This window comes from Thermobia domestica, chromosome 1 (genome assembly GCF_964235325.1).
Source record: "Thermobia domestica chromosome 1, izTheDome1.hap1.1, whole genome shotgun sequence".
In the NCBI taxonomy this organism is placed as follows: Eukaryota; Metazoa; Arthropoda; class Insecta; order Zygentoma; family Lepismatidae; genus Thermobia; species Thermobia domestica.
The window spans coordinates 32,516,442-32,543,614 of NC_137454.1; the positions used below are offsets into that span (position 1 = coordinate 32,516,442).

A 27,173-nucleotide genomic window follows, 5' to 3' on the forward strand; every position below is an offset into this window, starting at 1 on the left:
GCGTAAAAATGAACTCGGGATCACGCTTACAGAACGCACACATATTAACGCATTTGACCGAAAAGGATTATGCACATCGACGTAACTAGAAGGATGCCAGATTCCCCGAGAACACAGTTGGTGCCTCACCGTGAATCGAACTCGGGAGTCGAAAGGCACACGCGCTAGCCACTAGACCAATAGTGATAGCTATTAAAGTTTAAGAGAGTTAGTGATCATTTTCGGTTATTAACTGTACAGTACAACTCGTTAACCACAGTGCATACACATGAAGCAACATCCAGCTATTTTTAGAAGGAAGACTAAAGGTTGTGTTGCAGAAAATAAACATGAACGGAACTTGGCTCTTCTCTAAAAGGAAATTTCCGAACACTAAATTGATCAATTGATTGATTGAAACGTAATAATCGCTATTGAACTTATATCAGAACGAAACTGTTGTTCAAAGTAGGATCTTAACTGCTGATCAGGTTTTATCCGACCTTAGTGCCCGCAACGTGAAACGAACTCGGGACCACATGTGTTAAAGACATTTGACCGTGAAGAGCCATGCACATAGATGTAACTAGGAGGAGGCCAGATTCCCTGAGAACATTGTTGGTTCTTCTAAACCACCACACTGGACCACAGGTCAGGTACTTTGAATTTTCAGAATCAGTGGTCGAAGTGAGACGGTATGCGATGGTATGCCATACCGCCTCTGGTTCTTCAATGATGAAGGCATACTGTCTCTGGTTTTTCAATGATTAAAACATACCGTCACTGGAAAGTAGATGCTAAATACCTTTAATGAATCATTTTTTATGTATAGTAAGTGACGAATAGCTTTGCACGTAAAAAAAGATTTCATTTCTTTTGTAGAAATAATTTCTAAACTGACAACATCGACATCTTTTCCTACCTTTTGTTTTTAAAATGAGATGTCTTCAAAGAAGTTCATCTTGTTTAGGGTGTCCAGATTGTCACAAGAGAAAAGTAGGACACAAATATAATAGTTTGCTGCGTCGGCAATATGCATGTCCTTATTTCATTTAACGTTAATCTTTAAGTTAATCATTCATTTTTGGTAAAAAGAAAAGTACTGAATAATAGTATTCCAGAATTCAACACAACTCAAAATGCTTTGATGAATGACAAACTGGTTTATTTTTATGAACATACACTGAAACATCGTGTTGCACTAAAGACCTTTTTTTTTTTTATCGATTTTCGGAGCGTGGTATTATTTTAAGGATTGAGAAAAAAGATTATACCGGCATGAGGGAACTTCTACTTAACTTAGTTCGCATCACTGTCATAAGTTGAAAAAGAAACCTTTCCTACCTTACCGATATCTCAATAAGCCCTTCTCAGTAAAAACAATGTATTGCAAAACAATGATTTGTTGATTATTCTCCTTTCCTAATCTTTTGAAGAGTGTTAAAAAGCACACCGATTCAGGAAAAGAGTGCCTGTGATTCAAAACGTTGTGAATAAAGAATGAAATATTAAAATGTTGCAATTAAGTTAACTCGGGATGAAATATTAAAATAATAACTGGAGAAATAGCGATTTTTTAGGATTTCAAGAAAAAGGTAGAAATACTTGCGTACCATTTAATGCTTCCAGAGAAAAAAAAATACTGATTCCATCTGTGGTTAGGGGTACAGTAGAGTAGGCTGTGTCTATCTATTTCATATTATCCCCTTTTATCACACACTCTTGTCTGCGATCCTCAAATAATTTCCAGTTTATAATAAGTTTTTGATTATTGCTGCCCAACGGTTACAGTTTTTTTTTTAAGTTGTATTTGTAATTTTTCTTGGACTTTAATTTGCAGTTTGTCACCATTTTCATTCCTCTTTCGTTCTAATTGTTTTTTTTTTTTCTAATACATATTATCTATTTGTTTAAAATTTTGTTTCATATTCTTTGCTGTTTTTGACAAGTATCGAAATAAACTATGTCTATCAAAATAACAAATTTAAAATAATATTTACAATTTTTTTCTCACCACTAGGTTCTAATTACATTTACGTTTTTCATCTCTCATTGCGACCCGATCCCCAGGTTGAGAAACCACGCAGTATATTGACTAGATGTCCCGTTTTCTTTTTAAAACGGGATTGTCTCTTCTTTCAGAAAGTCGTCCCGTGTTCTGAGAAAATTGGAAACGGGATGCAAACTATTCCCGCCCTTTTTTAAGCGTCCCGTTTTGTTTGGACTTCAAAGTTTTTTTTTAAACCGTTCTACAACAATTTTAGTCATAAAAAACTATGACACTCAAGAAACAATCAATATCTCTAATCCTGATTCCTGTTAGATGTTAAAAGCTAATGCAAAAATTAAAATTGGAATAAGGTTCAAATGATTCCAAATTTGTTTATTATGATAAGCTCTTCACTGGATTTCATGTCATTTACTTTTATATATAATAATAACTATACCTAGGTAGATTGACATGTTATACCCTAGAGACTTCTTCTTCACTGGCATGAATAACGATACAGCAGTAACTATACCTAGGTAGATTGCCCTATTATGCCCTAGAGACTTCTTAATTATTGGTATGAATAACAACATAACAATAACTATACGTTGATGGATTGCCATATTATGCCCTAGAGACTTGTTCCTCACTGGCATGAATAACGACAGAACAGTAACTATGCCTAAGTAGATTGCCATATTATGACTTAGAAATTTCTTCCTCAGTGCCTTGAATAATCACATATTAGCTATACCTAGATGCAGGGCTGGATTAACCTATATGGAGTCCCGGGGCTAGAAAAGTGTGTGCCTCTGCTATCTTCATCTAATACAGGGAGGACCAAAAGTAGGTATACAGTCCAGTACAGATCAGCTTATGGGATTTTATATTATTTACTTATTGAGATCAACATAGGTAAAGTCCGGATAGGAAAACTTTTGTCCACGAGCTTTCACGTCGAGAATGGTCTGAAACAAGAAGATGCATTGTCGCCATTATTATTCAACTTTGTTCTTGAATACACTACAAGGAAAATCAAAGATAGCAACCAAGGCCTAGAGTAGAATGGCAAGGTTATGGCATATGCAGAGGTAAATTTAAAACGGGATGATAGAAGAACAATAGAAAGAAATGCAGAGATCTTATTAAACGCTTGCAGGGACATGGGTTTACTAAGTAGAAGTAAATGCAGAGAAAACTAAATACATTGAAGTGCGTCGGGATCGTAATACGGCAAATTATGGATGCATTTAAATATTGACTAATACTTTCGACAAAGTGGATACTTTGAAATATCTAGGATCAATATTAACAGACAAAAACCATATTCACGAAGAAATTAAATGTCGACTAAAAACAGGGAATTCATGTTATTATTCAGTTCAAAATCTCTTGTCGTCGTGAATTCTGTCGAGGAATTTGAAGCTTAAAATATATAAAACGATAATCATGCCTGTTGTTCTATATGGTTGCGAAACATGTCCGCTTACTCAGAAGGAAGAACATAGACTGAAAGTATTTGAGAACAAAATCCTGAGACGAATATTCGGACCCAAGAGAAACGGGAATGGGGAATGGCGGAAACTTCATAACGAAGAACTACATAATTTATATCATTTATATTGTTAGGGTCATCAAGTCTAGGAGGCTCAGGTAGGCAGGTCATGTAGCCAGGACGGAAGAAAGTAAGAACGCTTTCAAAGTCTTGACTGGAAGACCAACCGGAAAACGACCAGGCCTAGGCGAAGGAAGACCTAGGCGTAGATGGGAGGACAATATTAAGATGGATATCGCAGAAATGAGAATACAAAGTAGAAGCTAGGTCCAGTTGGCTAAGGATAAAAGTCAGTGGAGAACTTTTGTGAATGCAGCATTGAACCTCCAGGTTCCATAGGCCATAGAGTTAGTTAGTTTAGTTAGATCCACACAGGTATTGGCTTAGTTTCTTCATGATTTGTTCTTAATTTCTTTTCATTTATGCCTTTAACTCAGAATAGGCCGAAGCAAATAAATTCATTATCTTAATAAACTAAAATGTCATACTTGATCAATACAGGTCTGTTTACCTATTTTTGAGCCACTCTGTACATTTCTGTGAGAGTACAGTAGGAAAGTTAAGGAAATATGTTACATGTTTTGTTCATATTTTGTTTTATGGTGATTGTGTCTTTTTAGATAGCCAGTTGAGATTTTGATCTGAGTGAAGGGCTTTGTCCACCTGGAGGCCCGGTCTATAGCCTCCTCAGTTCCCCTTTAATCTTGCCCTGCCTAGGTAGATTTCTATATTATGCTCTAGCGACTTTTTCCTAATTGGCATGAATAACAACATAATAACTATACATAGGTGGATTGTCAAATTATGCCCTAGACACTTCTTCCTCACTGGCATGAATAACGACATAATAACTATGCCTAAGTGGATTTTCAAATTATGCCCTAGACACTTTTACCTCAGTGGCATGAATAACGACATAACGATAACTATGCCTAGGTGGATTGTCAAATTACGCCCTAGACACTTTTACCTCACTGGCATGAATAACGACATAACGATAACTATGCCTAGGTGGATTGTCAAATTATGCCCTAGACACTTTTACCTCACTGGCATGAATAACGACATAACGATAACTATGCCTAGGTGGATTGTCAAATTACGCTCTAGACACTTTTACCTCACTGGCATGAATAACGACATAACGATTACTATGAATACGTGGATTGTCAAATTACGCCCTAGACACTTTTACCTCAGTGGCATGAATAACGACATAACGATAACTATGCCTAGGTGGATTGTCAAATTACGCCCTAGACACTTTTACCTCAGTGGCATGAATAACGACATAACGATAACTATGCCTAGGTGGATTGTCAAATTACGCCCTAGACACTTTTACCTCAGTGGCATGAATAACGACATAACGATTACTATGAATACGTGGATTGTTAAATTACGCCCTAGACACTTTTACCTCAGTGGCATGAATAACGACATAACGATAACTATGCCTAGGTGGATTGTCAAATTACGCCCTAGACACTTTTACCTCACTGGCATGAATAACGACATAACGATTACTATGAATACGTGGATTGTCAAATTACGCCCTAGACACTTTTACCTCACTGGCATGAATAACAACATAACAATAACTATGCCTAAGTGGATTGTCAAATTATGCCCTAGACACTTCTTCCTCACTGGTATGAATAACGACATAACAATAACATGCCTAGGTTGGTTGTCAAATTATATCAGTTTGCCGATTGTTCCATTTGTATTTATTTATTTATTTTCTAAATCAGTCACCCTAGGATACAGAAGGCTTCAATGAGAAGCGATCGGTCAGATTCTTTTCAATAAATTGCACCTTATTTTATTGAAGATTCCCCCTCATGAGATAGTGGCAATCAACATCGAGCACGATCAGAGAATACCCCGGGGGAAATTTCCTAGATCCGAGGGGTTAATTCTCCCCGCTATCCTTTGAAAACATAGCTGTAAATGTATAAAATATTATGCATAGAAGATTTAACAGTTTTTGAAGAGGAAAATATAAGTAGTTGTCTTAAGAAGGTGGTTTTGTTAGTACCCCAAATAAAATATATGTCTCTAGAGTTATGTCCAAGACGTTATTTCTCCCATCTACTTTGTTTTGTTTCTATTTGCGAAAAACTTTAAATGTGGAAACGTTCGTGCTCTTAGAAATATTACAAATATAGTTACTCGGCAACACTGGTTTTAGTTAACCCAAAATTAGCTTGGTTCTCAATTTTTGCAGTCTGTTAGTTAAAAAAGAGTAAATAACAAAGAAGAAAGATATGTTCGTTATCTTGCCTTAAGACCAGACTTGGTATCTCCGGCTTACACAAAGATAAGGCATTGTTAAGAATAGTCAACAAGTTTTCAAGACAAGGACTGTTATCATTGTGCAGGGGAAGGGGATTTCTTCCGTTTTATCTATATTTCTCTGCGTGTTCTTCTAAGGCAAGGATGATATATAACCAATGTAGAAAAAAGAAAAAGAAAAAACTGCAACAAAATCTCTTAGAGAAGATAACTGACTAAGATTATATATACACTTCCTTATATTGCATACGTATCTAGCAAAAAGACAAATGAGCATAACAGATAATCTAGTGATGGGCAGTTTGGTTCTTTTTCCAGAATCGATTCCTTTCAACCCATTCTAAATAAGAATTCGTTCCTCTGAATCGAATCCTTTGGTTCCGGTAAGTTGTTTCATTTCGACACTATTTTGGTTTTCCTATTTGATTTTTACAACCAAGGATTCAATCATTCTTCTGAATCGAATCCTTTGATTCCGATGAATCGAATAATTCAGAGTTCTCATATGGTTCTTGAATATGATTCCTCGTTTCAGCCAAACCAGTCAATCAAAACACTTTTTTGTACCAACTGAAAGCTATTGCTAAGTTAGTTTCGGTAGGGGAAGAGGGAATAAGCAGAAGTGTATAAGGAGAGATTGACATGTTTCGAGTCATGTGTAGAAAGTTCCGTTTCTTCCTGATTTCTTGCTCTTGTTAATATGCAAAGATGGGACTCGGAAACCAAGAAGCAACTTTCTTTTAAACATAATAGGTTCATTATATGCTTCTATCGTCATACAATGTCTCCCTGTTCCGAAGTATAACTTTTGTTTGTCTCTCTATCCATATCAATCTATCAACTGGGCCCACTCGTCTGTTGTTTAGTTCCGTCATCTGGTTCCATCAACTCAGTCCGTCAATTACACTGACACGGGATGTACTTGAACCTGAACGCACAAAGTGGAGGTGATGTATATATTTCCTGAAAGCTTGGGTCAAGGTAAGATCAAAACCGGTTACTAAAATTGGGGAGGTCTCAAGCATTCCGTTTGAGGGAGGCACGTTACTCATTTTTATTAGCACCTTTAAGCGTGTCTTAAAGTCCGTTGCAACCCCGTAAAATCTGAAACGGTTTGACAAATATGAAAACAAACAGAAGAACATGTCTTTCATCATTTCAAAAATATAACATATCAAAGTAAAATAAATTGTCCCAGGGTCCACCGCAGGGTCCCAGACGGGGTCCAACTCAAAATTTTTAAATGGAAAGGGGGGGACAACTTGCATATCGTATGAAAGTTGGTGTTAAATAAAATAAGATAAATCAAGTCGCGACTCTCTATGATAAGCCTGTACAAAATAGTGGGGGGTCAAAATATCAACACAATCTTCACTGAAAAGTCTATGGCCACTCGTATGAAACTGAAACGGTGGGATAGGTGTAGAAACAAAAAAACACGGATACGTCATTATTTCAAAAGTGTAATCATTCAAAGTAACAAAAATGTTCCAGGGTCCCTCGCAGGTTCCCAGACGGGGTCCAACTCAAAATTTTTAAGTGGAAAGGGGGATCAAATTGCACATCGTATGAAAGTTGGTGTTAAATAAAAGAAGATAAATCAAGTCGCAACTCTCTACGATAAGTCTGTGCAAAATAACGGTGGGTCAAAATATCAACACAATCTTCATTGCAAAGTCTATGGCCACTCGTATGAATCTGAAATGGTGGAATAGGTGTAGAAACAAAAACACGGATATGTCATTACTTCAAAAGTATAATGATCCAAAGTTAAAAAAAAAAAAAATGTTCCAGGGTCCCAGACGCGGTCCAACTCAAAATGTTGAAATGGAAAGGGGTTCAAGTTGAGTATCGTATGAAAGCTTATGTTAAGTGAAAGAAGAGAAAACAAGTCTCGACTCTTGATGAAAATGTCTATTGCCACTCCTATTAATCTAAAGCGGTGAGACAGCTGCCAAAACAAACAAAACAAGACAAAAACTAGACTGTATCAAAGGAAATGACTCGTGCCATTTTGAAATGCTTATCGACAGTCGAGATTTGCCAATGTCCAATTCTGTATCATTTAACACGAGCTTTCACATGATGTGCTTATTTAACCCCCTTGACACTTGAAACTTTTGAGTTGGACCCCGTCTGGAATCCTGCAGTTGAAACTGGGATATTTCTTTTTTCCTTTGATACATTCTAGTTTTTGTTTTATTTTGTTTTGTTTTTACACCTGTCTCACCGTTTCAGATTAATAGGAGTGGCAATAGACTTTTCATCAAGAGTCGAGACTTGTTTCCTCTTCTTTCACTTAACATAAGCTTTCATACGATACTTAATTTGAACCCCTTCCTATTTCAACATTTTGAGTTTGACCCCGTCTAGGAACCTGCAAGGGACCCTGGAACATTTTTTTTTTTACTTTGAATCATTATACTTTTGAAATAATGACATATCCGTGTTTTTTTTTCTACACCTATTCCACCATTTCAGATACATACGAGTGGCCATAGACTTTGCAATAAAGATTGTGTTGATATTTTGTCCCACCGCTATTTTGCACAAGCTTATCGTAGAGAGTCGCGACTTGATTTATCTTCTTTTATTTAATACCAACGTTCATATGATGTGCAAGTTGATTCCCATTTCCATTTAAAAATTTTGAGTTGGACCGCTCTGGAGTCCTGCGGAGGACCCTGGGACAATTTATTTTACTTTGATACGTTGTACTTTTGAAATGATGAAAGACATGTTTTTGTTTTCATATTTATCAAACTGTTTCAGATTTTTCGGGGTTGCAACGGACTTTAAAGGTGTTAATAAAAATGAGTAACGTGCTGCCCTCAAACGGAATGCTTGAGACCTCCCCAATTTTGTTAACCGATTTTGATCTTACCTTGACCCAAGCTTTCACGAAATATATACATCACCCCCACTTTGTGGGTTCAGGTTCAAGTACATCCCGTGTGAGTGAATCATTGTCGTAAGTGAATCCGCCTGTTGATTCCATCAAAGTCAATCAGGTTCCTCTCAGAGATTCGATTCTTTCATTCCACTGAAAGAATCATTTTGGAATTAGTCATCATCAGATAATGAGTTAGTTGAGTTACTAAGCCAATGTTACGAACAATAGTGAAACTTCAATAGTAGACTTACGGACTAATTCCCCAGAAGTAATCCTTAAGTCGTTCTAATAAAAATAATTCTTATATTATTACTGTTAAACGGAAAATAATCGGAAGTTTGAAAATCTCTTTTGTGAAAAGAAGTGCAATAGCGTAGTCAATAAGGTATCTGCCTCCCAATTGAACGACCCAGGTTCGAACTCTGGTATGAGCAGAAACTAATAATACTACCCAGATATCGGAAACTAGTCACCTATTCTATTTTCTCCCCTCCTATTTCTATATTTGTCACGGATTGCTTCGTTTCAATCATCATGGTTCTTGTCTTTAACATTTATTTTCATTCCATATTCTCCACAGTCCTTCTTCAAGGTTTTTAACATCTTACTGATTTTCTCTTTAGATTCTGCAACAAGCTCATCATCTGCAAACTGTACCTAATCATTATACCTCCTACTGGAATACCGTCTTCATCACGTAGGCTCATTTTCACTGTCTCTTCTAAATAGATATTAACTAATGTTGGCGAGAGACAGCATCCTTGTCGAACTCCCCTTCCAATTGGACTTTCCTTTGTCAGTTCCTGCCATATCCTAGCACTTACTTGTTGGCTCATGAGTCTTCGATCTTTCCATTTCAACCCAATTTTCTTTAGATCTCTTCAACAATTCCCAATTGACGAGGTCAAAAGACTCTTCTAGATCAATAAATACAACATACCTATTTTCCCTTTTCTATAAACCTTTCACTAACTACCCTTAATAATTCAATTGCATTTCTAGTGTCCTTATCTCTTCTGAACCCGAACTGTTCCTCCTGAACTTTTTCATTTGTTCTTGCATACATCCATCTGTTAAATATTCGAAGCAAAATTTTTGTTGCATATGACATGAGACTAATACTGCCGTCCTAAGCGAAAAGACCTTAACTCCCAATTTCTCGAAAATCGAGATATTGGTATGGGAATGTTCGTAGTACAATTCTGCATCTATCTAAAGTAAAATTGACGTAGTTTGACCAATAGGTAGGGGATAATGACGTTACCTTATGTTCAAACCTGTAACTGAAAGTAAGCAAAAAGTTTTTAAGTGTCAATACATAAGCAAAAATATTTAACTGTATTACCACACAAATTTTAGATCGTGAAAATATAGTTAATAAAGTTTTACTGAAATACAACAAATTTGAACGTACATCCTAAGCCAAAACGCGTTTTGCTTATTTTCTCGAAAGTATGTGAAATGGAGATAAGGCCTTTTCGCTTAGCAGGGCAGAATAGTTCTAATAATCCTCATATCTCTCTGGGTTCGATTTCTTAGCCAACGGTGTCATGATCGTCTTCACGAAATCTTCTGGCCACTTTCTTGTTTCATATGTTTCATTGCAAAGTCGGAACAATTCTTTCTTGCCCATCTCTCCCATATTCTTAATGAATTAGATTGGTATATTATCTATCCAGGCTGCTTTTCCATTCCTAATCTCGGATATAGCTTTTAGTAGCATAAATATACAATGTTTCATTTCTTTCGTTGGATTCGTAATTATTAGAGATTTGAGGTCAATCCGAAAGGTCAAAGAACCAAAAAAATCGTGACAAAACCAGACAAACCATGACCTCTTTCACTCAAGGTTAAAAGATAGATATTTCTTTCTTTCTTTCATCATTTGATACATCCTACAATTATTCCACCAGTATTCATGATAAGGTTATTCGGAAAAGAAATAAAGTTAGGGCGTCTACTATTAAAACAAACGAGGAAATTTTAATGTATATCCTGCCCATAGACCTGACATTAGACTTTAGCAAACACAGAATTGTATATAAATTAAGAACACATACATTGAAAATGTATACAACACAATTATTACTTAAAGAAATTCAGACGGAGTATGAGAGTCACATTAAGCCAATATTTCGGTGCAAGAGGAACCAGGGCCGACCCTAGGCAATTTCCCGCCCCATGAATCGTTTGATGCCCCCTTTCTCTAGAAATAACAAATCTTAAGAACCATGATTTTTAAGGTATATTACTCCATCATGAACAACGAAGGGGAGGGAAAATACACTCGCACTCAGAAAGGACTAAACACTACAAACACAATCTCGTTGTGTCTGTTTTTTTTTTTTAATAATAGTCTACAATGTTACTGAAAGATAAAGCAAACACACCTGTACAGGAAAAATGGGAATCCTTTTTATAGAATATCGAACTTCAATTTCAATATATCAGTTTGCAATTCCAGTGCAACTAGTTCTTTTATCTTTTTTTTTCTTGATTTTCCTTCTACATTTATTAAAAAAAAAAACTTGTTTCCACCTTCAATAATAAGAAACTTGTTTTTGACAAAGGCAAGACTAGTTTTCATATCAAAACTGTGAAAACTATCTAAATGGAACAGGTGTTCACTACTGTTCGAGAATTGATTTGTTGTATTTGATAGGAATCAAGCAATTCTGACCATTTGCTTTAGCACTGTCCATGTGACCTTAAGCTAATGCGACCTAACCATGATTTATGAATGCAATATTCAAATAGAAGGTCAACTTAGTAAATTTAACTACCATCACCATGACGTCTGTTCTCAACAAGAAATATTTATTTTAAATAATATAGTTATGACAGATTTCGCCGCCCCTCGGAACTCGCCGCCCCGCGCACATGCAAGTGTTGCACATTTGGTAGAGCCGGTCTTGAGAGTACCCAGCACACAGGCAATAGAGGAAAAAGTGCAAATGGGATGATGTAGTTAACTGAATAGGCCCACTTCAAGAAAGCTCATTTACAAACTACAGAGATGGGCACTTTAGTATGATGCCTTAGAAGAAATCGAAACTTCGAAAAAGATTTTACGTATTATGATAGCAAATGAAATGGAATGAAATTTTCAGTTTAAGTTCCTACTGTTATGCCCTTTAGACTAAAGAGGGTAGATTATGAAAGAATTGATAGAATGAGAATGTAAGAGAAAACGGGAAAATCTCGGGAAAACCCACAGACACGATGTTGTTCATCACAAACTCACTTGACCGAGGATGGAACCAGAGACCCCTCAAGACTTTACCACTGATGATTGATGGAAAATCCATGTAAGCGCTCCAACACTTTCTAACTATCGCAACTAATATCAAAGAAAGTAGAAATCTACAGCATATATATATATTTTTTAAAACATACAATTCTTCCCGTTATTCAATGTTTCGAGGACGGGAATTCACAATTAAGGTTGCGTACAAGATGAAATGAGAAAGAATTTTTTGAGACGAGAATCGAGACAAGACTAACATTTTCCAATAAACCAAAAAATATGCATTTTTCGAGACGATACATCACTTTCGACTCATTTTCGAGACAAGATAGGTTCAACTGTCGTTCTATGTTCATTTTCATTCACAATGAATACAGATCAGAGAATAAATACAAAGAGAATAAGAGCGGACCGTCTAAGATTATTAAAAACACGTGATTCGCATGTGAAATTCGCGTGGGGTTACAAGGCTTTAGCACGGATAAAGTAAGAATGAGACATTAATCTGGCCGATTTGATTTGATTTAAATTTAGCATCCCTTTCAGCAGCGAGGCTACGTGAGACGTGTACCTACAGCTTAATGTGGAATCCGAACCACATGAACTCCTGCCGGGCATCGAACCCGGGTCTCCCACGCGAAAGCGCGTACGCCAACCGCTTGGCCGTGAGGGAACTTATTACTCCAATCCAGAAGGAGGTAAAAGGTCTTGCAGAGATACACTCAATTAGTATGGCATGCTTTTTAGAGTTTTTTTTTTTTTTTAAATAAAAACAATAGATAAAAGGTCTACAAGCAGTAGCAGTTGAAACTAAAGAAAGGAAAGATAGGAAAATGTGTATGAAAAATATGGAAAAATAAATACTTATAATGGTAAAAAAAAAAAAAAAAAAAAATACATTGAATGAAAAATAACAACCATCACAAAAACAAGCTAGTGTATATTAAAATAACCTAAGAAAATAAATGTAAACAAAACAAAACAAAACAAAAAAAGATTCTTGCTTTTTTTTTTTAATGAACAGTATTTAGCCTTATTTTTGAGTTCACGTTGCAACTACACTGATTTCTGGGACGAACGATCCTTGCACTTACAATTAGAAGGTTATGCAACTAACAATTCGCTTTCGTGCCGCGGGTTGCCTGATGTGATTGATATTAAAGATTCAGGGACGTCTTGGTGTGATCACCCCTGATCACTGATCATATCAATTAGCTCAGATCATGATAACTGTTTCATCGAAGTGAAAAGGTACAAACCTTTCTCTAGCTAAGATCTGTCCTTGAATTCAATTCCATCCAAATCAGTTCATTAGTTTTGACGTGATTATACTTCATTTTATTTTCCTGATGGATTTCAGCCGTGTAGATTAACAAAATAGTAAGTATTTCTTTCTTTAAAATTAAACAATTACTTAGTCTTTTTGCAATTTTAACCCAACGAATCTTAAAATTCCCGTGTATATTCTGGAATGAACACTTTTTGTTTTTAATAGGCAGCGGATTCCGGTTCCGTAACCCCTCGGTTCTCGAAGAAATCTGTTTACAAATAAGTGTTGTGCAGTGTTTCCTTAAGAGAATTTCCCTCGACTGACACTAAATTTTCCCTTTTCTTCGCAAATTTTTCGTAGTTTAGGATTTAGGAATTAGATTTCTGGACTTTCGGCATCTATGGCCATGTTAGCCCGACACGTTAGAGGGATGACGTCCCTCGGCAAGTACACTATCTGGGAAAACGGAAGGCAGGAAGCGGCTTGAGACCTATATGTTACGTACCACCCCGGCATTTACCTGGTGTGAATAAGGGAAACCCAGAGAAAACCTCATTCAGAATGGCTGGTCTGAAAAAGCTTTTTATACTTTTTCAACAAGTGCCCTCACCGGAAATCGAACTCGGGACCGCTCCACCGAAGGCGAGAACATTAGCTATTACGCTACGCAGGGCCACATGATAATCAATTGGCTCAGCTCATAACAACTCTTTCGTCAAAGTGAAATAGTACGAACAAACCTTTCTCCAGGTAAGGTCTGTCTGTCATGCATTCAATTCAATCCAAACCGGGCCAGTCGCTTTGACGTGATTAACTGATTATACTTGGTTTTATTTTCCAGATGGATTTTAGCCGTGTAGATTAACGGAACAGTACGTTTTTTATTAAAATAAATTAAAGAATTACTTACCAGGGATGATATCGAAACTGCACCTTGAATTAGGAGACATTCTATTTACTTCCTGATAGGACATCTCAAGCAAGTTCCAAAACAGGTGTTCGTTTCTTGCCCGGAAGTGACCCCGCCTTTGCAGGGGCTAAAATATATACAACATTTTGACCTATTTTCTATAGCAGGTGTACATAAAGTACGTTGCTACCCCTAAAAGTTGAAACCTATGCTAAAACACCAAAACACCTGTTTCATCATTGTAAAAGCATAATTTAACGAAGTGAAAATATTTGCCCCAGGGTCTCCGCAGGGTCCCAGATGGGGTCCAACTCAAAATTTGCAATTGAAAAGAGGGGCAAGTAGCATATCGTTTGAAAGCTAGTGTCAAAAGAAAAACGATAACAGAAGTCTCACAGCTCTAATCAAACTCTGTGCGAAATGGCGGAAGATTCAAAATTTGAAAACAGTCTGCAGCTAACAGTGCATGGCCACCACTAAAATTCCAAAACGGTCAAACAGGTGTCAAAATTCTAAAACACGTGTTTCATTATGTGAAAAGTGCTATTTATCGAAATGATGATGGTTACCCCAGGGTCCCAGGTGGGGTCCAACTCAAAATTGGTAATTGGAAAGAGGGGCAAGTAGCATATCGTTTGAAAGCTAGTGTTAAAAGAAAGACGATAACAAAAGTCTCACAGCTTTAATCAAACTCTGTGCGAAATGGCGGAAGATTCAAAATTTGAAAACAGTGCATGGCCACCACTAGAATTCCAAAACAGTGAAACAGGTGTCAAAATTCTAAAACACGTGTTTCATTATTTGAAAAGTGCTTTTTATCGAAATGATAATGTTTATTCCAGGGTCCCCGCAGGGTCCCAGGTGGGCTCCAACTCAAAATTTGCAATTGAAAAGAGGGGAACGTAGCATATCGTTTGAAAGCTATCCCGTTACAACTTACCGACAGCCCGTCTGGTAGAAGCGATCTAGAAACCTCTAGACCACGTGGCTGTTTTGCATTTACAAATGTCGTTTTGATGTGAAGAACCACATAGTTCGACATTTGTTTCAAAGCTTTAGGTGTAAGAGGTGGTCATGAACTTTAAGATTCAGCATGTAGACGTAGTGTAAACACCCCGCCATTTTGCACAGGATTGGTGTAGAGACGAAAGATTGGTTCCATACGCTGTCTGTTTTGAGAAACTTTGAAAAAAATACTACTTAACCCAGTTGAAAATGTGTAGTTTGACCGCTGCCCGCATATAGGAACTCCAGAACATACGTTTTCATTTCTATACATTGAACGTTTGCAATGACGAATTTAGAAAGCCAGCAACCCTGACTTATAGCATGTGATTAGCTTGAACGAAAAGTTGTATTAGTCAATTTGCAATAACGTTGACTTACATCTAGAAAATTGATTCTCTAGATTGCAAAGAAGGTTCACAAGCTCATCAAGTTGATGGTGACGAACTCTGTTCTCCAGGACATTACAATGACCGTAGACGATTATGTTACGTTCGAAGATAATACTCAATTCCAGCCCTTGGACACGACATCAAGTCAACAAGGAACTGCTTCAGGTACCGAAGGCGATCCTGATTACGACTACCTGGACCCAAATCCTTTTCAGGAAACCGCATTTTGGAGATCATGGAGTGAAACGAAATTGAGGGATACTGTAGCAGCTTATAACAACGCATCCAGTGGTCGTAAACTCAAGGATGTGAAACGTGTTGCAAGAGTTGACATCTGTACAAGTGACATCATTCGGATGAAACTATTCCTGGACAGGGCATCCAAGCGGACCAAGCTAGCAGTACTCCGAGAATCTGTCAAAGCATGGTGCAAAAATCAACGCGCTGCTCCGAATTTTTTCAGGATCACTGAAGAAGACATTGCCGTGGAAGCCTTGGAACAATCGCGGAAGCTAGGGATTACTGGTTTCAAGGCATCCCGATTCTGGATCCGCCGATTATTGAGAGAAATCAACTGGGGTTCCAGGAAAATCACAAAAGTCATGACAATGGCAGCCAGAACAAAAGCACTGGAACGTTCAAACGAATTCGATAGCTACATTCAACAAATCAGGCGGGAGATTGAAGAGGATAACTACAACCTTGATCAAGTTGTGAATCTTGATCAAAGTGGATTCAATTATGAATTACTAACACCACGAACTCTAACTCAACGTGGAGTAAAAAATGTCGAAACTCAAATAAGATGCGAATCAAAAGTGACACATTCTTACACAGTCCAGGAAGCGATTTCGGCATCAGAAAAGCTCGTGGGCCCGACTGTCATTGTTCTTCGCGAACCATCCGGGAAATTTGGATCAAGGGTCCAATGTAAAATCCTTCAGATCCCTGGAGTCATAATCAGAGCCAACAAGTCAGGAATGATGACAAAGGCAATATTCAAGGAATACCTGCCACATCTTGTTCGAGACGTTGGAACTCCGTGTCTTTTGTTGAAGGACGAAGCAGCCATATAGAGAGATCCGGACTTGTATCAAGAGTGACCTGACTTACATACAGGAACAATCACTCCAGGCCGTACTTCCTATGGACAGCCATTCGATGTGGGATAGATTATTTACAGAAAAATTATGGTGAAGCGTGCCCACAAGCATGTTCGGAATGAAGGACTTGGAGACAAGCTAGACATGACAAATTGGTATTCCAGTGCTCACTTGATTAGGGTAACACGAAATCAGTTGGAATCACCCAGATTCCAAGATATGATCAAGTACGCTTTCGGCAAATGTGGATAAATCGACCTTCCTGACGATTTTAGTTACCAGTCAGTGAGAGACTTGTCTTTCAGTTTCCACACAAAAGATCCAGCTTTCTCGACATGTTCGATTCTGGACGACGAACACTGCTTGAAGAAGAGTTTTATTCAGTGCAGTTGGTGTCTCCAACTACTGTGCATTTATCACTTCTTCATGAACAATAGCATGGCCGCACCCCTCCATGAGACATTCAAGCCTCACTATCACGCCGTAGAGTGGTCGTCATGCGTATGGCCCTCATACCTGCATAACAAAGATACAGTCCTGGCAGTTACCACGTTGCTACGACCGTGGCGTGTGACTTACGTGGCTCTCACACATATACCAGAACAAAAACCAAGCTTCAGCAAACAACATTCGACGGAGCCGTATCTTCTAGACTGCTTCTACCAGACTGGTCGTCGTAAAGTTGAAGAACGATAGCTTATAAACGATATACTTTTTGAAGCCTTTCCAAATGAAAACATCGAGGTAGACTCCGCGTGGGACCCTACGAGGGACCTGGGGCGAACATTTTCATTTCGATAAATAGCACTTTTCACATAATGAAACACGTGTTTTAGAATTTTGACATCTGTATCACAGTTTTAGAATTCTAGTGGTGGCCATGCACTGTTAGCTGCAGACTGTTTTCAAATTTTGAATCTTCCGCCATTTCGCACAGAATTTGATTAGAGCTGTGAGACTTCTGTTATCGTTTTTTCTTTTAACACTAGCTTTCAAACGATATGCTACTTGCCCCTCTTTTCAATTGCAAATTTTGAGTTGGACCCCATCTGGGACCCTGCGGAGACCCTGGGGCAAATATTTTCACTTCGTTAAATTATGCTTTTACAATGATGAAACAGGTGTTTTGGCGTTTTAGCATAGATTTCAACTTTCAGGAGTAGCAACGTACTTCATGTACACCTGCTATAGAAAATAGGTCAAATAATGTATATATTTTAGCCCCTGCAAAGGCGGGGTCACTTCCGGGCAAGAAACGAACACCTGTTTTGGAACTTGCTTGAGATGTCCTATCAGGAAATAAATAGAATGTCTCCTAATTCAAGGTGCAGTTTCGATATCATCCCTGGTTAGACTTTTTGGAATTTTAACTCAATGGATCTTGAAACACATTCCAACTGTGTATTTTCTGGAGTGAACACTATGTTTTTAATAGTGGATCCCGGTTCACGGATCCTTCAGTTTGGGAAGAAAGGAGATGTTCCAAAATTGTCTAATTTTCCCGTTTGCGTTTCGCGCATACAATTTGGTTTGGAGAGAGGTCGTGGCCTAAGACCTTCACATATAAATAATAGTGGCCATAGCTCAGCGGGAACATGGCCAAAAATGGATCAACAACAGAATGAAAATGCCTACAAGGCGTGTATATTTTTAACATATATTCTGTATATCGCCCAAAACAGAGGGTGCGCTCAGTTGAGGTTTTATGGAAGCGAGACTACACATTGAGCTCTAGAAGCACTGTGAATTTCATCGCACTCGAGCCTGTGGAACAAGGAAATTAATCGGGTCAAAGTCAGGGGACGTACCATTTCCGATGTTCAGACTGGCTTGATATGAGAAATTTCTCGAAAGACAATGCCGTAACCGTGTGTCGTATTTCCGCTGAGTGGTTGGTGTTGCTATAGATGAAATAAGTGGAGGTGATTACCAATCGATGGAGATTGATGCATTTTGCGGTGTGTTAGCTCCTTTTATCCAGAAATGTTGCTGACTTCATTAGTCTTCGTCACTTGAAGGTCATTGACGATGGTTGATGATTTCTTCGTGGTTGTCGTCTGATGTTGTTTTCAGCCAACACGTGGTGTTGGGAGCACATGTAGAACCTTGCAATACCCAACATCTTCTACCCTAGGTATTTGTCCCGCGTTTCTTTAGTACTCGTAGCTTTAGGTACGCCACGGTGACGACTAACTCGATAACTAAACGTAACACTTTTTCACGTGAGTGTTAGCATATCCTCAGCATTGGAATGCGGTCAGCATTCTGCTAGTCCGTGTGAACCGGGGCTTAACAAGAGCACTCTGAAACAAAAGAGAGACTTGAACGCAATGCTCTTGGCAAATGCTCATGCACAGAATAGGCTGTTCCTCACCACATTATCATGCCTCTAAGAGAGCTGGCTGGCAGGATAACAATAAATAATACAATGAATATTATAGTTCAGTTGTTTTAACTTTATTATAATTTTTAATTAAGCATTAACGTGCATTATTATTTCTGCAAAAGAAATATTGCGTTTTTTCTAGATTTAAAGTTCAATTTAGTCGTTTTTAGGTCTCACACAATTTACTCACACATTCGGTTCTAGTGAGCATAAAATCGAAAAACATCCTGAAACTTTTTAAGTACGAACTAAGATTTAGAAAAGAAAAAAAAAACAAGGAAAGAAAGGAAATAAAAATAAAAAAAGAAAAGAAAAACAAAAGAAGAAAAAGAAAAATGAAAATAAAGGAAATTGAGATTAGATATTAGATTTTTGGGGTTTCGGTATCTACGTCCATGTTAGCCAGTCATGTATGAGAAATGACGTCTCTCGGTGATCAAACTATCCGGGGAATTCAGGACGAGCAAAGCAATGGGGAAGAAAGGAAGCGCCCTGGGACCATACTGTTATAGACAGTGGCGTATTTACGATTTTGTTTCGGGAGGGGCTTTGCTAACTTTCGGGGGGGCTTTGCCTGAAAATATGAAAATTCTGCAAGATATTTAATATAATTTACTATAGTAAGTAAGATTTCGGGGGGCTTAAGCCCGGAAGCCCCCCTAAATACGCCACTGATTATAGATATACCACGTTGACTTGACACCTAGTCTTCCGCTCCTGGCGCTGCTATCGGCAGAAGTAATTCCCTCCCTTTCGCTAAGGCTCTCTCTCTTAGCAACAGCTGAAACCTTATTGGCTCAACGCGTGGGCGTGGGAGGGTGAGAGTTTTAGTTCACATTTTTGCCACGGCTCAAGACATTTTGGCAGCTCTTTAGCTATCATTACTGCCATAAAAAAAACGAAAGATTTTATCCTACAAATTTATAATAAAAGTTATGATAAGTATTGTAAAAACAGTTTGGAGTATGAGTTCCTGTTAATATTCACTGTCCCAAGGTATCGCTTCAATCACCATAAATATAATTTTAAAGAAATGTTTTCTACTTACGTACCACAGAACACTGTGGTGAATTTCCCTCCATATGGAGTGGCTGATTTAAGGGATCCTGAAAACAGAAAGAAATCTATGAAACGATAACAAATGAAGCGAAGTCACTTGATTCCTAAAATAAAAACAAATTATTCCCATTGTCATAATGGTAAGGAGATGTAGGTATTCTTTTCAGGTTGATCTTCATAATGTGCGACCTCAAACGTCCTCATTGTCAGTACGTGAGGCGTCATGAGATTGTCAGTAAGTGAGGACGTAGCAGACCAATACCTCAGGCGCGCTTTGTACCAGATTCCGTGCCATTACCGAAATCAAAGTAAGAAAAAAAAAGTTCATATGGACCTGTGCTCAAAAGTGGATGGTTTCCGAGTTATAGGGTGCCGAAAACATGAAGTAAGTGAACTTTAAAAATTCATAGCCCCACTACTATGGGACTGGTCGTAGGCAGGTCAAGACATCACTGAGGAATTAGTATGTTAACTATCCAAATATCCATATTTAAGGACACTCCCGTACTTGCACACCAATTTTTAGAGAGGTAGGTGGAGAGTGATCAAGTACTCCCAAATAAGCTTCTCTGAAAATGATTGTGCAAGCACCGAAGGTTCTGAAAGATGGATATTTGGATAGTTCACTGACCACATCAATGATGTCTTAGCCTGGCTACGATCGATCATATAGAAGTGGAACTATGGACCTTTAAAGTTCATATTTTCATGTTTTCGTCATCATATAACTACGAAACCATGCACTTTCGACCATAGGTCCATATGAACTTTTTTCTTATTTTGATGTGAAGGATCTATTTCCAAAATATTGTGACAAAATAATGCAACACTGGATTTTATCTATCTATCTATCTATCTATCTATCTATCTATCTATCTATCTATCTATCTATCTATCTATCTATCTATCTATCTATCTATCTATCTATCTATCTATCTATCTATCTATCTATCTATCTATCTATCTATCTTTCTATCTATCTATCTATCTATCTATCCATCTATCTATCTATCTATAACTATCTATCAGGTCTCTATGTAACGTTTTCGTTACATGTAGACCGGTTGAAGATATCTATCTATCTATCTATATATATATATATATATATATATATATATATATATATATATATATGCATTTGATTTTTTCTTGTATTTCGATAAAAAAGTTTTTCACCACTTTTAGTCCTCTTTTATTCCAATTGTATTTTTTTAATTTAAACTTTTGTCTAATTTAGTTTAAAATTTTGTTTTAATATTCTTTGCAATATCTGCCTAAGTATGGACATAAAAAATAAGTATTTCAAAATAAAATTCAAAATATCTTTAAAAATATGTTTACTAGATTCTAATTACTTTTATCTTTTCCGCGTTTCTTCGCTATCTTGTGCACTATTGTACTGTATGGGGCAGACACACGGACATTACGCAAAAAATTATGATAAACTACTAGAAGTTTTCGAAATGTGGGTCTGGAGAAGAATGAAGAGAATTGGTTAGGTTGAGGGGAAAACAAATGAGAGTTTAGAAATGGTGGGAGCGAAAAGAACAGTTTTAAATATTATTGAGAAGAGGAACTGATTCGGACATTGGCTAAGAAAGAACTTTATCATGAGGGACGTGCTAGAAAAAAAAATGAAATGAAATCTTTAAGTTTTACGTCACACGTTTATGCCGGTTAGGTTAAAGGAGACGGTGATGATGAGAAATGAATGAAATAGTGGAATCAAGAAAGTGGGAGGAAACGGGAGAAAACCGAGAAAACCCACGAGCACGGTGTTTGTCCACCACAAGCACCGGAGCTGATCCGAGCTGGGATCCCAAGCACCGGAGGTGAACGCTCTACCACTGAGCCACCACACCCCCCAGGGACGTGCTAGAGGATATGGTGGAAGGAAAGAGAGGGAGGGGCGAAGTAGGCTACAATTGGTGGATGATTTCAAAATAAAGATTAGCAGAAGACCGTGGAGCATGGAAGAATCTCAGTTCCGGCAAGTGACCTGCCAATAATGGCAGAATACCTATGATGATGATTCAGCACCCGAAGAATAGATTTTATTTGTGATCTTATTCCTCCATTGCAACCAGTAGTTATAGATGGACTACTTCAAGTTTGAGTATTGAATTTACACAGTTTAGATTGTATCGTAGTTTAACACTGTGAAACGAAACTAACTAGTTTTTCAACTTCTTCTTTGAAACTACATTATCTTTTACATCAGCATTGCATGATGCTTGGATTGGGTGGTGTCCATTGCCTAATAGGTTATCAGTAATTGAGAAGCAAGATCAACTGCTAAGAAGATAGAATTGAAAGTGAATTATTACAAACTAAAACATTTGTTTTCTTCTTTATGGATATCTGCCAGAAATAAAGTTACAACACTAATTTTGTCCATCGTGTAAAATGTTACGATTAGTTTTTGTTTGAACAACGTATATTGGATTCGATTCCCAACAAGAGCACTTCCATATACAGGTTGTTTCAAAACAACACCGACAACGTTTGGGAGGTGATTACTGACACCAAGATAAGACAAAAATTATAGACCAATCTGGGTGCACAGTTGCTTCCTTTCGGAGTTATAAGCTGCCGAAAACATGAAAAATGAACTTTAAAGGTCCATAACTCTAAAACTATGGGATCCACCGTAGTCGGGCCAAGACTTCACTCAAGAACTACTATGTCCCTTATCCAAATATCCGTGATTCAGAATTATGCGGTACTTCCGCAACAATTTTTATAGAGGTAGTTGGTGAGTACTTCATATTATATGCCAGTAGCCAACTGTCTCTATAAAAATTGCTGCGTGAGTACCTTAGGATTCTGAAAGATGTATTTTTGGATAGTGCACATATTAGTTCCTAAGTGAAGTCTTAACCCGACTACTGTAGGTCCCATAGTTTTGGAGCTATGGACTTTTAAAGTTCATTTTTTTTTTGTTTTCGGCAGCCTACAACGCCGAAAGGAAGCATTTGTGCACCCACATTGGTCTATACTTTTTTTTTTGGTCTTATCTTGGTGTTAGGAATCACTTCCCAAACGTCGGCGTTGTTTTTGAAACACCCTGTATATCCCACATCGTTGATTCAACATCGGAAATATTTTTTCCATTGCCGTAATTAGGAAACTTCTCTGCACCATGGCACTGCGCTTATCTCTTCGTCTTACTGAAGGATTTATCCGCTCCAATATCGTCTGTCAATTACGCTTGGTTTCTCCTTCTCTCTTGTTTCCCTTCTGTGATACCTTCCTTTTCATCCTTCAAAACATAATTTAACCTTAAAAGTCTTCATCCCGGCGAAATTAAAATACCGCTAATTTTACAGTAATTTTGTGATATCTTCAAATAGATAAAAGATAATCGAAATATGGAACAGAGCGCCCTAGACAATATTATTTTGCGTGCGGTACCGTTATCACAAGTCACCTAACGGCTTTCCGTTTTCAGCTGTTTAGAAACGCGAAAATAAATGCCGATTTTCAAAATGGCTCGAAATTGAAAGCAGATAAGTGAGTCGTGATAACGGTTTCTCATGTAAAATGATATTGTCTAGGGCGCTCTTGTTCCACATTTCGATTATCTTTTATCTATTTGAAGACATCACATAATGTAAAATTAGCGGTATTTTAATTTGGCCGGGATGAAGACTCTTAATGTTCTACTAGTTGATAGAACGTAATGAGACTTATAAAATAGTACTGTTAGTATGCCCATTCATTTGTTTCTCCACAGGAACTGTTGAACAGAGGCAGTTTTTAAAATTGTCTCTTGCAATATATAGCTAGAACAATTATCTCGGCCGGGTACATTAATTGAGTCAATTCGTTAACACCTTAACGGGTAACTACGACTTTAACGGCGATTATCTACGAGGGGCAAACTAAAATGATTTACACTTCCTTTTCTCGTTCCAGGTGCAGTGGAACACTAAAGATACTTAGGATCTTTCCCTACCAATTAAAAGTGGCATTGGCAACGGGGATGACAGCAGCGTTCTGTGCAGCTCATTTCTTGAATCCTTGAGGGTGTTACTAACGGTCATGGAAAGTGATTATGGATGACAGCGATGGACGTTGTAGTTCCTGTGGAAAGAGAGTGTGGCTGCTGCTGAATAGGTGATTTGTGGCAGTGTGTGGAGAACATACACCTTCGCAGGGTAGAAGGTTGTAAAATGGGTACCACCTCAACCAAAAAGAGGAGCAGTTCTGGAAGGAAAGTGATAGTGATAATATCAGCCATCATCGCCGTGATAGAGAGAGCCATTCATAAGAATAAACGCATCACATTCTCTGAAATGGAGGCTACCACAGGATCAACCAAAAACACCCTGCAGCGTATCGTGCATAACTACTTACAGCTGGGGAAGATCAGTGCAAGATGGGTTCCAAAACTCTTGCCTGCAGAGCAAAAACAATATCATGTGGGTGTGTGTAGGGAACTGTTTCAACTACATGATAATAATCCCGAAGACTTCATGTCTACAATTGTGACTGGTGATGAGACCTGCTTCCATCACCATGAACCAGCGACGAAGCAGCAATCAATGGAGCGGAAATATCACGACACTCCGCCACCAAAGAAATTTCGAATAAGACCTTCAGCTGGTAAGCGTAAAGCTCCAGTGCTGTGGGACACGAAAGACATTATCTTGATTGATTGGTTGGGAACAGTGCAGCGTGTATGGAGACCCTCGGACGCTTACGTCGTGCTACTCAAAGGAAGCGGCCAGGAAAATGACCGAAAGGAGTGCTTCTGTAACATGATAATACACCTCCTCAGACCAGTCGATAAACCACTGCTGCCATTGCTACTGCTGTTCAGAGCTGCCACAACCTTCCTACTTTCCGGACTTGGCTCTCTACTCTCCAGACTTGACTATACATTACGTATTCGTCAAGAGGCGGTGCGACTAAGTCATAAAGATGACAAAGCACCACTTTTCACGGAATTTTACATTCAATTCCTTGAAAAATCTTGTTTCTTCTGCTTGGATTTTGGTGTTGCACGAAAAATATTGCCGTCACTAAATTTAAGGAGCCACGCATTGACGGTTCTAAAAGATATAAAACTGGAGAGGGAGCAGTCAGAACCCAGACTATGATAAGTATATCATGAGTTTACTCTAAACTTTTACAAATATATAAATAATAACTTAAATTATTTCCATCACTCAAAACAAATGGGGGGCTAGGTCCTCGGTCCCTGGCTAGATCCGCCACTGGAACCACGTAGTTTTGAGATACTTAATTAGGTCATTTTTTAAGGTTACGGAAGAAATACCTTGATTTTACGTTCAAAGATTTTTATTTTTGGGTGTTTATTGCTGGAAACATGCTTCAGACTAGACAATTTTTGAACTACATGACCCTGTTGAATCTAGTTCGCATTAGGGATGGCCGGATCCGGATCTGGCCGGATCCGAAGATCCGGATCTGATTGGGTCCGGATCCTTTGGATCCGGATCTCGGATTTCGGATCTGGGTCCGGATCTCGGATCTGGGTCCGGATCTCGGATCTCGGATCTGGGTCCGGATCTCGGATCTGGATCCGGATCTCGGATCTGGATCTCGGATTTCGGATCTGGATCCGGATCTCGGATTTCGGATCTGGATCCGGATCTCGGATTTCGGATCTGGGTCCGGATCTCGGATTTCGGATCTGGATCCGGATCTCGGATCTGGATCCGGATCTCGAATCTCGGATCTGGATCCGGATCTCGAATCTCGGATCTGGATCCGGATCTCGAATCTCGGATCTGGATTAGGATCTCGGATCTGGGTTCGAAATTCGAATCTGGATCCGAAATCCGGATCTCGGATCTTGATTCTTATCCAAACCCACATCCCATCCAAATTATGATAAACTTGAATATCTAAAATTCGCCGAAAGTAATTTCACGACGTCCTGACAGTGAAGAAGAGAACAGAAAATTAAGACGAATATTGACAAGTCTATTTGTTTCCTTCATTCTACTCTAAAGATCAAACGTTTGGCTTACTTAAGAAAAAAAATGATCCGGATGAGAGTTCGAATGTCGAATCTAGTTCCACTCGGTTGCAGGACCGAGATGAATATTTAAAATTCCTCAGTGCACCTATTTCATTGACAGTTAAGAAAACATAAACAGTTAAGACAAGTATTGACTACTTTTTAGGTATATTTATCTTGCTCAGTCTGCTCAAAATATCAAATGTATACCCTACAATTAGATTTAATAATTATTTAGTAAATCACAATATGAGCACCGAGAATAAACTATGAATTTTGGTGCCTCTTATCTAGATTTGAAATTTCGGATTCATACATAGAATCAGGCTGAAATATAAATATTTGAGATCTGGAAACCGAAACATGTGCTAGTACCAAGATCGTAGCCGTTTGTTCAGTGGCGTATTTACGATTTTGTTTCGGGGGGAGGCTTTGCCTGAAAATGTGAAAATTCTGCAAGATATTTCATATAGTTTACTATAGTAAGTAAGATTTCGGGGGGGGGGTTAAGCCCGGAAGCCTCTCCCCTAAATACGCCATTGCGTTTGTACCTAGGTAATGCGAGCGGAAGGCACTTGCACTAATTCCGCATGTAGTTTGAGGAACACGAGAAATTAAAAACAGATAAATATTCTTTTTCAGGAGTAAGTCGCGCTTTAACATGACTTTTCATGAGTGTTGTGTTCAAATATGAAAACTGTAATGACAACTTGTTTGAAATAAAAACCTTTTCATTTTTAACAATAAAGTTAGGTACTTTCACATTGGAGAAAAATTAGCAAGGCACATACCACTGATTAGGGTGCTGATTTTTATGGAAGCTTTAATTTGAACCGGAAGATTTCCTCATGTTAGTATCGGATTGCCACAATTCACCTTGCTGAAAGACGTGGTTTATAATGATAGCAATAAAACTCTTTATGTAACATTTTCAAAGCTAAAATTAACAGTTATCTTCTTGAAGAGGGTTTACGGCAACATAGAATATTGCAAATCCAATTATTATAAGTAGTACCTCTGACAGCCCTGCATTTCACATCACCATCGCCCTTCATCCTGACAAGTGGGCAATTCACTTACCCACAATGACTTTT

At 38.1% G+C, this 27,173-nt stretch overlaps 1 protein-coding gene across 5 annotated transcripts in view; it reads right to left on the reverse strand.

Moving 5' to 3' along the window:
* Hnf4 (Hepatocyte nuclear factor 4) overlaps nucleotides 1-27,173 on the reverse strand; it is a 242,135-nt gene that overhangs the window by 135,639 nt on the left and 79,323 nt on the right. For 3 of the 5 annotated variants that reach the window (XM_081756566.1, XM_081756556.1, XM_081756574.1), the window contains exon 2: nucleotides 20,081-20,134. The exons of 1 other annotated variant lie outside the window; for it this stretch is intronic. In XM_081756566.1, the coding sequence (XP_081612692.1) occupies nucleotides 20,081-20,134 (54 nt within the window). Of the gene's footprint in view, nucleotides 1-20,076; nucleotides 20,135-27,173 lie in introns of all 5 variants that reach the window. One more of the 5 variants, XM_081756589.1, reaches the window with a different exon arrangement.